The sequence below is a fragment of the Elgaria multicarinata genome, chromosome 11, assembly GCF_023053635.1.
Source record: "Elgaria multicarinata webbii isolate HBS135686 ecotype San Diego chromosome 11, rElgMul1.1.pri, whole genome shotgun sequence".
NCBI lineage: Eukaryota > Metazoa > Chordata > Lepidosauria > Squamata > Anguidae > Elgaria > Elgaria multicarinata.
This window is the reverse complement of record NC_086181.1, coordinates 37,775,471-37,789,019: the sequence shown is the minus strand read 5'-3', so window position 1 is coordinate 37,789,019 and position 13,549 is coordinate 37,775,471. Positions and strand designations below refer to the sequence as shown.

Below are 13,549 nucleotides of genomic sequence, written 5' to 3'. Positions count from 1 at the left end.
GCTCCAAGCGGAGCAGAGCGGACATAGGCAGAGCGGGGGTGGGGCAAAGCAGCCCGATCCACAAATCGCGGATCTGGAAGTGAAGCGGAGCGGGGGGTCCGTGCACCCCCCTAATGTCTTCACTAAAGTGTGGATGGTGTGGGTTTACTTTGGTGTGTAAATCTATATTTTTTGGAATGTCACCGTCATTGGTTTCAGTTGACTGTACCATCTCTAGAATAAGATAGGTGAGGAGTCTGAACCTGGAGCCTCTCAGAGGAATGGATCTAAAGGCTCTAAAGCTTCCTTGACCCTGGAATGCCCTGCTTTGGGGACTCACATTGGTATAAACATCACTGGCAGTAGATCCATGCCAAAAAACAGAAGGCTGTGGTTTGGAAAGAACAAGAGTATAATAAGAGTGATAACACTCAAACCACAAAAACATCAAAACGACTTTCATAGATGAATAATTCAAACACTTTACAAATGTACAAAGAACAGGCACATCAACAATATTTCTATGATGTTCACACCAACATTCACAACAAAGCCTGCAATATAAACTCCTAATATACATATAATGAACTATTCACATAAAGCGTATATATATATATATATATATATATATATATATATATAGTAGTCCGGTACAAATAGCTGTTTCGAAGATTCTTCCTCAGTATGACGCTGAAAGATAATTCAAAAACACCATACTCAACATTTATAAACCAATCACATAGATCGTTATGCAATGCAAATAAAACAGAATAATTTTGGCCTCACCAACTGGTTTACAAAAGGAGCCATGGCTACACAATTAGAAAGGAACCCACCAGGGTTTATCTAAGAAAAAGATAGTGAGATTTGTCATTTGTAAACAATTCACAACTCGAGAGTCCCTTGGTACTGATAGAGGGGAAACTCCACCCAATCATAACCCTCCCAACCAGAAGAACTGTAGATTAGTATTACAGTGTAAGCAATGTATTAAAAGTATGGTCAATGAATGCTTTAACAAATAATAACTTTACTCTAAGTCTGTGTGCACTTTTGTGACACATAGGATGGACTTTAAGAATATGTATGAGTTGGCATGAATAGATTAGTATCTTGATTAAACTCTTGTTTTCATTACATTTACACTGTGATCCATAAATATGTAAGAAGCCAATGCAGAGCTCTATCCATTAAAAGTTAGATGTAACTGAATCTCAAAAAAAATATAGCGGAAGTTACTCATACATATGTTGCACATTCTGGCTTACAGAGAATCTTTCTAATGGTTACCTTCAGCAGAAGTTGCACTGCAGGCTTCTTTATTTATTGAAATATGTATACCCCAACTTTCCAATCAGAAAATAAGGGTGATATATAAAAAATAATTAAAAACATTAAGAAAAAAATAATATAATAAAATAGATGAAATTAAAAACTGGAGAAGACAGTAATTAAAATACAAAATAAAATTTAGCAGAATAAATAAACATAACTTGTAGCTCATTCACAGATGGATTCAAGGCAATTAAGAGTTGTATTTGGAACTACCAATATATCTTCTTTGGGGAGGACATTCTACAAGGAAACACCATGAACCAGGACACCCTATCCCCAGTCACCACACAACCTTCTTCAGAGAAGTGGAGTATCTGTGGTGACTGTAAGATTTTGGCAGTTGAGGACAATCTTTCAGAAAGTCAATACTTTCTTTTCATTAGCTGCTTCCTGTTGTTCAGCTCAGGTCTCACCACAATGATAAAGCATTTTGGGGAAAAGATACAACCCAGTAACCCACCACTAGAGGCCAAGATGGAGAAGATCTCCACAGCCACCATGTATTTTCCTTTTGTGCTGAGGTAGGTTGGGACAAAGGTCAGCCAAACACTGCAGAAGACCAACATGCTGAAAGTAATAAACTTGGCTTCATTAAAGCTGTCTGGTAATGTCCTGGCTAGGAAAGCCACAGAGAAGCTGACAATGGCCAGGAAACCCATAAAGCCCAGAACACAGTAGAACATGGTGACTGATCCTTCATTACATTCCAGTACAATTTTGTCAGTCATTGAGTGCATGTCAAAATCTGGGAATGGGGAAGAAGTTGCCAGCCACACAATACAAATCATGGTTTGAATAAGAGAGCAGGAAAGAACAATGGAGCTGGCCGTACTTTTCCCTGCCCATTTCCTCATTCTGGAGCCTGGCTTGGTGGCCATGAAAGCTAGAACTACTATGATGGTTTTGGCTAAGACACAAGAAACAGCCACTGAGAAGATGATGCCAAAAGCTGGTTGTCGAAGGAGACACATCAACTTATCAGGTCGTCCAATAAATAGGAAAACACAAAGGAAGGTTAGCAGCAGAGAGATGAGGAGAACATAGGTGAGGTCCCGGTTGTTGGCTTTGACTATGGGAGACTCCTGATGCTTAATGAAGATTCCAACCACCAAAGCTGTGATAAAAGAAAATAAAAGAGCAAAACTGGCCAAAATGATCCCCAAAGGTTCTTCATAAGACAAGAAAGTTATGCCCTTTGGGATGCATAAATCCTGTCTGTGGTTTGGATAATGATCGTCTAGACACTGAGAACAGTCATCCATGTCTGAAAAAAAAGAAAGAAAACCTGGGTTTCTTTTCATGGCAATCCTGTGAACAATTACTGTGTTCAAGCCCCTGTATCACACAACTTTGAAGGAGGGAGCTAAAAAGTGATATACAAGCCTACAGCTTCAGTTATATTTATAAGAAGCCATATTCATGGGTAGTGGGACAGAAACCAAATTCTTGAGAAATGAGTGAGCGAAGCAAGTATAAAATCATCATCTGTTGTGTGTTCCATTCTTGAATATTACAAACTATGTGTTACCTCTGTCTCCATCTTGTTTAAAGATGTCACAATATTTTGTTGTTGTTCTAGTCAAAGGTGGTGCTATACCTATGTGTGCACATATCACAGTTAATATCAGTCTGCAACATACCATCAGCAACCACTACTTCCTCTGCACTGTGAACCACATTTTAAATATGAGGGAAGTGAGTATCTATGCACCTTCTCATAAACTTGCTAGATTGCATCCAATGTATTTTGGAAAACTCAGTGAATGATGTATCTTACCCTTCTGGCTGGAAATTTTCCCTTCTGGACACTGAACACAATCATAGCAGCAAAATGGCTTCCCTTCCTTCTTTGTCCGTCTAAAACCTTCATAGCAATAGTTATTACATAAAGAAAGAGGTTGTACCTGTCCATAAATGAACAAAGAGAGTATTGTAACATCTTAAATGCAACACATTTTCGGAGTTTGCATTTTGCTGAAGCATCTACATTTTAGGAAATTGTTGATAGCTGTCATTGCGTAATATAATGGCATCACTTCCAAAGAAGACTAGGTAAGCAATGGGCTGTTGGAACCACCACCACTGCTGGGGTTATTTGCCCAAATAATTAGAAAATACTCTATGTATTTCCAACATCTGTAACATGCATTTCTTTCAAACAAGCTGTATCCCAGATTGGAGACAGATGAAAATGATAAGAAAAGCTTCTTCCAAAACAACCCTATGGTCATTGGGGGGCTTCCCAAGGACTGTAGAATATAGCAGATATCACCTCCTGATATAAGAACATAGGAAGCACCATGTTGGGTCAGACCAAGGCTCCATCTAGTTCAGCACTCTGTTTACCCAGTGGCCAACCAGCTGTCAACCAGGAATCCTCAAGTAGGAGTCAGGTGCAACAACACCCTCCCGCCCATGTTTCACAGCAACTGGTGTATATGGGCTTACTGCCTCTGATATGGAAAGTAGCACATAGACATCACGACTAGTAGCCATTGATAGCCTTCACCTCAAGAAATTTATCCAACCCTCTTTTAAACCCACCCAAATGGATGGACCTCACTACATCTTGTGTTCACAAATTCCATAGTTTTTACTTCTTAAAAGCCTGCAAGGATGATACAGGACAAACCTTCGATGGGAGTTTGTTCGTACGGTGTTGGGCCAATACAAAGAAGGCCCTTTCCCATGTGGACATCCAACTAATTTTTCTCACATGTGGGCAAAGCAGAAGGGCCTCTCAGTAAGGCCTATCAGTAAATAGAGCCTGTTAAGTGATGATCAGAGGTGAGTTGTTCTAATCAGTATCAATTCAAAAAGATTTGACCACAAATATTTCCACAAATAAGTGTTGATTGGGTGACCATACGCCCGGTATTTCCTGGGTTTGCCCATGTTTTCAGTCTGTCCTGAGAGACTGCTTTCCTTCCCAACTTTGATCTTCTGTTTTAATTTGTCTGCACTTTGTATCCATTTTTCAGGAAACCCTCAGCCCTCTCTCCTTTCCAGCCCCTCTGCCTCCCATCCTGTACTTTTGGTAGAAGCAGTCCAGATTGGGAGAAGGGCAGGAAAAAATAGTGGCAGCCTTGTCTCTGCCTCTACTCCCCTCACCTTGCTACTAAAAGATCTAGGGCAGGCATCTTTCACACCACCTTAACCATCACCAGGTGTGCATGTTTACTCCTCCTGCTACCAGCTTGAATGCAGACACTTCCTTCTGATAAAGTCCATAAACTCCCTCTAGAGTGATACAAAAGAGGGCAGGGCTCCTGCAGCTTTAACTGTTGTGATGAAGAGGGAATTTCACCAGGTGTTGCATGCATACAAAAGACACCTGCTGGAATTCCCTTTTCTATACAACTGTTAAAGATACAAGAGACTTTTCCCCTTTTCATATCATCACCTTATGTATAATGTTGCATTGTTCAATGGAACTTGCTCTCTGGTGAGTGAGTTCAGATTACAACCTAAATATGCTTGAAGTAGCCAGTGAATGAGTTAATACATACACATGAATCTGTTTTACAAGGTGATAAAAAAAAGATAAAAGAGTGCATCTTTTAATCTTAGGTGCTCAAAAGTAAACTCTGAGATGGAGGTTACATTTTTTAAAAAAATGTACCTTGTACAATTAAGATCCCAGCTAACAGCTATTCTGCAGGCTTAAAGTCTATGAGATATTTTTAAAATGTCTTTCAACTTCTGGAAAGATGCTCCAGCTGTGACTCTCTCAACTTTCTGAATTGTGCAGCAGCCACCAAGAATACCTCTCTAGGTACCTTTGGTGTACAAATAGCAATACTCAGGATCTGTTTTCAGAGCTTATGGCTGCAATCTTCTATTCATTTCTCTGGGACTAAGCTTTATTGAAATCAATGGGAATAATTTCTGAGTTTTCTTTGGGTTGAGCATTGCACTCCCTGTTTGGAATGTCTGTTCTCTGCACACTGAGGAAGTATAAATTCAGGAGATAATTAGTTAAAAGGAGGGAAAGATCTATGGCTGGCATTATGAGCGTTTCTCATTGATAAACCAGAAGTTGGAACAAGCTAAAAGGTGCTATTGAAAAGTGACTGCAACACAACAAGCCTTTTGTCCATTTTGTTCCATGTCTAATTTTTGCAGGTTAATAGTATTTTATCCTTTTTTCTGTATGTTATGTTGCTATTTTGTTGTAATAGCTTTTTCTATACTTGTCAACTGCTTCATTTGTTCAGTGGTAGCAGTGCACTGGATCTGTGAGTATGGATCCTGACTTAAAATGGATATGAGAAAGCTGATGGGGAAAGAGTGTTAAATGGTACGAAAGGTGAGACTATGATCATCCAGTGAAGGATTTTCAGTAAGAAAAGATATTTTAAGGAAGGGGGGATATTTGAAGGAAAGGGAGTATAGCAAAAGCTTCAAAGTGTAGCAAAAGTGATGAAATTAGGAGAGAGTGAAATTAATTTCAGATACATTGAATGTCTCACTTGTTTTTTATTTCAGTGATTTTAACATTAAGATATTACATAGAACAGGTTTGTCTTAATTGTGAGCTGTAGAACCAGACATGTGACCAAGGCCATATTGGGGTGGGCATGTCCCATTGGGGTATGGCCATGTTGGGGTGACCTCCTTTTTGCTTTCCAAAATATGGTCACCCTAGCCATGTGGAATATATATTGGTCCATACCAGCTGGCAGGGTTCTGCCAGAGTTTCCTTCTAAGATCTTGCGTGCTACATGATCCTTTAATTGAAGGTGCTGTGGATTGAATTGGAACCTTCTCCATGCAAACAGGTGTTTTATTATTGAGCTATGGTTGGACATACCATGAAAATGTCAGGATTTGGTAATATTCTTGAGGGAGAAAGAGGAGTTTAAAGACAAAAACCAAAAGAAAACCCCCCCTCTTACAAAAACGCTATTGACACGCCCCCCCTCCCCCATGCAAAGGACTTATGAAAGCAGTGTGAATCAGCTTGTTAAATTCCCAGACTCCATGAACACTTCTTACCTGTGGAATTTTGTAGATATTCAGTATGGTTGACATGTGGAGACAGATGTCAGGTCCTCCAATGGCTGCTACTACATTGCTCCCAAAGCCACACTTGTAGTTAGGGATGAACATGCCCCATGTGGAGAGAAGTTCCATTGAGGCAAAATAGGTCCAGCTTGGACTGAAATAGCTATTATAGATGTGAAAGCCCAGGGTGATGTTGGGTAAAATCTGGGTATTTTCATTGATCTCCTTTACAGCAAATGCCAAGGCCAGGATATGCTGGTAGATGTGAGTTGTGACCCTGTAAGAAAAAATGTGATTATTTATTTATTTATTTATTTATTTTAAGATAGATAGATATGTTTTCAACAGGCACCTAAATACCATCAATGATAATGCCTGTCACACTTTGGGGTGGGGGAAGAATTCCAAAGGCAGGTTGTCACAACAGAAAAGACTTTCCCTGTGCCGTCTTTACATGAAATTGAACTATTTATAAAGGAATTCCCACCATTAGAAGACTATAAAATAAATACAGGGAAAACAGGAATTATTGGAATATATTAATCAATATTTTTATTTTTTAAAAAAGGTTTGATTATAAAAATTATAATTTTGTCCGGAATGATAAACCAGTAAGATATCTTGTAATAAAATGGACTGAAAAATTAAATGATAATTTATATAAGGAATGTACTTTACTGTTCAAACGAAGGGGGGAAATATACCTATTAAAAAGTATGCCTGCCCCCTCACAGCCATTGCAGAAAGAATCACACCAGGATGCTTCCAAGTCTGGAAAAGGATTCTCAGAGAGGGGGGGAAAGGGGGAAACCAGAGAAGTCAGGATACAAGCTACCCTGAGCCCTCTCCAGCCTTCTTCTCCCCACCTAGGTAATGAGGTCACTACGTGATCTTTCAAAATCCACCCTCCCATACTGAAAAATAAAGAGAAAAAGGAGGTGAAGATCATCTGTCTTCACTGCAAAAGATGTAGGACAGACACCTGTGCCTGAGCTGATGTTTTCAGGAAGGGAGTCTGAGGAACTTAGGCAAATATTGGTGAGGCGTAGTCAACACGATCTTATTTGCTTGTTCTAATTTTGGACTAGGGGCTCGTCTGCCTCAAGCAGGATATAACACCATGAAAGTGGTATGAAAACAGTATATGATATGTGTGATGGGCCCCAACAGTTGACAGTGCAGTTCAGTACCACTATAAAGCAGTAGTGTAGATCCTGCAGAGCACTTCAATACCGCTATAAAGCAATAGTGTGGCTCCTGCCTTTTATATTCTGCTTTCATACTACTTTCATAGTGTTATATCCTGCTTGGTGTAGATGAGCCCAAAGTCTCAATAAGTTAGTTGGACAACATTCCCACCCAAGGTGCCTCATGATCAGTGATGTTGTTCAATGTCACAAATTGTGCTTTCGTTTATTTTATATTCCATGCACTGATGCATTTTCCTGATCCTTCAGGCCCAAATCCAGATGGGATGGAGTGCCTTGGACCAGCAAAGATGCACCATATTGTGAGTGAGTATAGTATTGCATCCTCATTGGCTAAATTGTAAGATGCTTTCAAATGATTTATCTGTGGTAGTGGTGATGGTGGGGAGGGGGTGTTCTACTAGATAACTGCCGAGTTTTCCCTGCAATGATATAATTCTGCCCAGATGTTGTTGGTTGCCAATTGGATATTTGTAACATGGAACGGTAGGTTAAATTGTGTGATAGCTTCTGTTGCATAGACTGCATTTGTCTATTCCAGAGAACAAACAAATCTGGAACCACCACTATGTCCACCACTCTGCCACCAATAGCCATCTAGCTCCAGGTTAGTGGCGAAGTTAAAATGGAAAGCCATTAATACACCATGTTAAACCAAAAGGTCTTTTATTTTCTCAATACAGTTCATAGCAGCTGCAGTTCAGGCCTCCCATCCTTTGTTCCAAATGCCTTGGGCTTACTTCTGAGTAAGCACTAATATTTCAGTTTCCTTTTCCCTCTTCTCCCTCCAGCATTCTGTTGGGCACAAAGTCTACAGGTGCCATTTTCCACTTTTCTTGCTATGTAAACATCTTCTGATCTTCTCTCTCTCTCTCTCTCTCTCTCTCTCTCTCTCTCTCTCTCTCTCTCTCTCTCTCTCATAAACCTATTTGCACAAAGTGGTGTACAAATACAAGTGCATAACAAGGCAGAAGCTCAAGCATTGGAGTTCTAACCCACCCAAGAGTACATGCCTGCAAAACTTCTCTTGTCTCTATAATTAGAGGATGTTGGATTAGAATTGTTTGAAAAGGTTAGGATTCATCCATTCACTGAATCAAAAGACATCAGATTGAGTTAGAATGCTGAAATGTGGTACAGACATATATCAAAGCATCATGATTTTGGTGGGTGGTAGGTGGGGTATATTATTATATGCTGATTTGAGAATTATTTGATTAAAAGTTGAGGTAGAAATATTGCATGTAAATAAAGGAATGACTTACACGTTCCCATCAATTAGTTCCTCAGAAGGATCTTTATCGAAGCATATTGGATTGGAAAATGTGTGGACTTGAGAAATAATGGCAGCAATGCTGAGGTCTCCAGTCTGAGAATACTTGTGAAGAATAGGAAGAGGATCGTGGATATTAGGGATGTGCTCCGCTCCGATTAGGAGCGTAGAAGCAGTAGCGGATTGGCCTGCTCCGCCTTACCCAGAGGCGGAGTAGGAGCGGACCGCGGACCCCCTAGAAGCAAGGTGAAGAGAAGCGCCCATTTTTCGGAGCTCTGAGTTCAGGTGGAGCGCTCCGGTCGCCATCTTGAAAACATTTCGCCATAGGATTGCATTGCGGCAAATAATCGCGCATAACTACGTTGTTTTTGAAGCTATCATTCTGAAAATTCTTGTGCACAGAGAGTCGTGGATGGGGGTCATTTTGAGACCACTCTCAACTTTCTGCGTTGTCTGGGTCGCGGGCTATATTTTTGTGAAAATCGGGTCAACCGCGCGGCTCAAACTGCGTTTTCGGCTTTTCGCCCATAGGATTGCATTGAGGGAAAGAATCGGGGATAACTGGGGGGGGGTTTAAGCTATCGTTCTGGAAATTCTTGTGCACAGAGAGTCGTGGATGGGGGTCATTTTGAGACCACTCTCAACTTTCTGCGTTGTCTGGGTCGCGGGCTATATTTTTGTGAAAATCGGGTCAACCGCGCGGCTCAAACTGCGTTTTCGGCTTTTCGCCCATAGGATTGCATTGAGGGAAAGAATCGGGGATAACTGGGGGGGGGGGTTTAAGCTATCGTTCTGAAAATTCTTGTGCACAGAGAGTCGTGGATGGGGGTCATTTTGAGACCACTCTCAACTTTCTGCATCGTACGGGTCGCGGGCTAGACGTTTTTAAAAAATCGGCGGGAAAAATACCTTTTTCAAAGGGCTGAGGGGCAGAGTCAGCTCCCGGTCATGATGATCCCAAAGTTGGAGGAGGGCATAGGCAAAACAGGTAACTTGGGATTCTGGGAAACTTCTCTTTCTTCATCTGAACGGGCTTTTCCCCGTGTTTTTTAACACAGTAGCCCCACCAAATGCACAAACACAACCTGAAATCATATACTAAGCCAAGAATAAGAGATAGAAACACAGCACTGCTCCCCACCCTAACCTTGGGGAACAACTGAATCGATGTGGTGCAAGGGGATGAGCTCCCCTAGGGCATCTCATCGTGGACGTGCCCCCAGTCTCTCCTGCACTGGAAGTCCATTAGAGCCTTCCAAAGAGAGTAAAACGGTGGAGCAATGCCTATCATGAGTTGAAGTGAATGGTCACTTTTCAGTGGTGGAGCAATGCCTGTTCTGAGTCGAAGTGAGCGTTTTACTTCTTCTCAGAGCTGTGGCTGTCAGTGTCTTGAACTGGCAGCTACTTCCCCCTCCCCCGGGCACGTCCCCCTATTGCTGGTAAAAGACAGATATAGCCTTTTAAAAAAAGTTCTTCTTGTTGTTTATTGAGCAACACTGCTGCTTTTAATTCCACCCCTCCTTTGTTTATTGATTGATTTATTCCATTTTATATGCATTACTGGCTTATCCTTGGCTCACTTCCTTATGCCCCCAGAAATGCCAGCTGCATGCCTGCCTGCCTTCCCTCCCTCCTCCCCTGCCCACCTCGCAGGGATGTTGTGTGTGGGGTGCCCGATTTTCAAAAATTCGCCAAAAATCAGGGGATGATGGGATTGCTTTGAAACTTGGCATGCGTGTGTATATCCCCATGAGGCGGAGCGGAGCGGAAGTGGGCGGAGCGGGGGCGGGGCGGAGCGGCCCGATCCGGAAAATGGCGGATCTGCAAGTGAAGTGGAGCGGGGGGTCTGTGCACACCCCTAGTGGATATTACATTTAACAATAGTGACCTTGCACACCACCTGAGGCAGAAACCCTACTGATGACACCATGAATATCACCATCTCGAATGGAAATACTGCTTCTGCATACCAACTTATCTGTTCCCACATTGTCCTTTGAGCGTCTCTCAATAGTAGTGTGTGTTATTACACACTCAATGGCTTTTAAGCCACCATGGTACAGTGTAACATACTAATTAACAAATAGGCAAAGCCTCATCTGTGTCTAGCCTAGCTCTGAATCATACAGGGGATATTAATAGATTCCTTCAGTTTTGGTTCATATTTTCCCCCATTGCTACCATGACTCCCCAAGGATCTGGAAAAGAAGTATGAGTAATCATGGTTAATTGATAATCATACAGGAGATGTCATGGTTAATTGATAATTATATGGGATATGATCGCATGTTCAGAGATTCTTGGTTTTTTTCCTTTGTCACACTTTAGAAGAAAACATGTGTATCACAATTGAACAGATCATTTATCTGGTCCAAGAAAAGTCTCCCCTGCCCCATCCCCTGCCAAAAGCAATCTTTAAAATTATGAAACTCCTCTTGCTGGCACAAACAAAAATGTTATCTTATTTTGAACCCCAAAATTCTACTGATTGTAAAAATGTTACCTGTTCAGCTAATATCTTAAAACATGGCATCCATGACCTCCCTAATGCATTCTAGAATCATGCACAATTTCAAACTCATCTGATAAACATTGCCAGAGAAACAACAAATTAAAATGCTGAAAAATGCTGTGTGTGTTTTATTTATTTTATTTTATTTATTTATTTATTTATTTATTACATTTTTATACCACCCAATAGCCAAAGCTCTCTGGGCGGTTTACGCAAACTGCAGCTCAGTATATTATATATTTCTTTCAAATTTGTGTACAAACTACTAATGCACTTTATTTAAGTTTGCCATGGAGGTGTGCCTTTCATTGGTTTAGTGAATTGAAGTTTTTCTGCCTCAGCAACTGCTTGAAAAGTTATGACAGGCGTGCTCAATTTTGCCAGTACTCCGAAGTTTTCAGAGGACTTCCACTGTATTCTATGGGCAATGCCTGTTCCTTTCATTATGGAACATAACCTCACAAGGTTAGACTACACCTTACTCCATGGAGTAAGTTGGTTCAGTATTAAAGCATTTAGCATTCAAAGTTTTAATGTGTTTGTTCCAGTGTAATCCTAGTTGGACTTCCAAATGTCTTTAGACAAAGTACTTCACCAAAGACTCATTAGGAAAATTAGAAGTCATGGAACAGGAGGAGAAATAAATTAGTAAGTGGTTAAAGAACAGAAAAGAAAGCATAGAGTTGGAGCGGATGGTAAATTATCCCAATGAAGAGAACGAAACAATTACTGCAATGCGTTATACGTGAGGCTGCCTTTGAAAATGGTCCAGAAGCTTCAGCTGGTACAAAACAGGGCAGCCCGTTTACTAACAGGGACTGGCCGGCGAGATCACATTACACCAGTCCTTTTACAACTTCATTGGCTGCCAGTCCAGGTCTGGGCCTGATTCAAAGGGCTGGTATTGACATTCAAAGCCCTAAATGGTTTGGGACCAGGTTATTTGAAGGAACGCCTCCTCCCATATGTACCTGCCCAGACCTTAAGATTATCCACAGGGGCCCTTCTCTGTGAGCCCCTGCCAAAGGAAGTGAGGCAGGTGGCTACTAGGAGGAGGGCTTTCTCTGCTGTGGCACCCCGGCTGTGGAATGAGCTCCCCAGAGAGGTCCGCCTGGCGCCTACACTGTACTCTTTTCATCGCCAACTGAAAACCTTTTTATTCTCTCAGTATTTTAACACTTATTTTTAACTTAAATTTAAATTTTAATGTTTTAAGTCTGTATTTTAAACTTATATCAATTTTTGCTGCATGGTTTTATCCTGGTTGTGCTTTTTATACTGTATTTAGTATTTTTGCTTTTAACCTGTTCATTGTTTTATTATGGTTTTAATTTTTGTGAACCGTCCAGAGAGCTTCAGCTATTGGGCAGTATAAAAATGTAATAAATAAATAAATAAATAAATAAAATATTGGGACCAATGTTTCTTAACCAGTTCATAAATTTTCTGGAATTAGGTGTGAGCAATTCAGTGGCCAAATTAATGGATGACACCAAATTATTTAGGCTGATTAAAGCTAAAAGGGGTTGTGAAGAGCTCCCAAAGGGCCTCTAAAAACTGAGAGAATGGGACTCAAAGTGGCAAATTCAGTTCAGTATAAGCAAGTGCGACGTGATGGATGTTGGGGCAAAACCATCCCAACTTCATGTATATGCCATCAGTGACAGACCAAGACCATGATCAGTGAGGCTTGATGAAAATGTTGATCCGAAGTGTGGCTGCTGTGAAAAAGGCAAGTTCAGGACAAGCACAGTTTGGAAAGAAATCAAAAATAAAACTTACAATAGGGAAACTAATGCAGAGCACTGTCCATTTAAAGTTCAACATAACTGAATCTCAGAGAAAGAAATGGGGGGTGGTGAACAGTCATGAATTTGTTACGTCACATTGTTTACAGAGGGACTTAATCATGGATAACTTTGGCTGAAATGAGACCATAGGCATCTCAATTTATTATAAAATATTTACCTCAACTCTCAAATAAGAAAACCAAGGTGGTTTACAATAATAATTAAACACCGAAAGTGTAAATATTATAATAATTATATCAATTTAAAAACTTGAGAGTTAAAATTTAAAAAAAATCACAACATTCAGACGAAATAATAAACACATATTATAGCCCATTCACAGAGGCAATCCAAGAGAAATAGATCAAGTATCTCCCCATGTCAAGACATCTCCCTTGGGGAGGACATTCCAAAAATGGGGCACCATGATCTAGACAGCTCCCTG

General features: G+C 40.7%; 1 protein-coding gene across 1 annotated transcript; it reads right to left on the bottom strand.

The window, feature by feature from the left end:
• Window positions 1-1,676: 1,676 nt before the first annotated feature.
• On the bottom strand, window positions 1,677-6,426 carry LOC134405751 (vomeronasal type-2 receptor 26-like). Its single transcript, XM_063137003.1, has 3 exons — window positions 6,313-6,426; window positions 3,092-3,218; window positions 1,677-2,578 (listed from the first exon to the last, which is right to left on the bottom strand). The coding sequence occupies exons 1-3, from the start codon at window positions 6,424-6,426 to the stop codon at window positions 1,677-1,679; spliced, it is 1,143 nt and encodes a 380-aa protein (XP_062993073.1).
• Between the last annotated feature and the right edge of the window lie 7,123 nt (window positions 6,427-13,549).

What these genes read in the sequence shown, in the direction of transcription:
- LOC134405751 (XM_063137003.1), bottom strand. Translation starts at nt 6,426, where the DNA reads ATGTTCATCCCTAACTACAAGTGTGGCTTTGGGAGCAATGTAGTAGCA. An exon ending in ATATCTACAAAATTCCACAG is followed by an intron (nt 3,219 to 6,312) that starts GTAAGAAGTGTT and finishes ATTTATGGACAG; the next exon opens with GTACAACCTCTTTCTTTATG. An exon ending in GAAAATTTCCAGCCAGAAGG is followed by an intron (nt 2,579 to 3,091) that starts GTAAGATACATC and finishes CTTTTTTTTCAG; the next exon opens with ACATGGATGACTGTTCTCAG.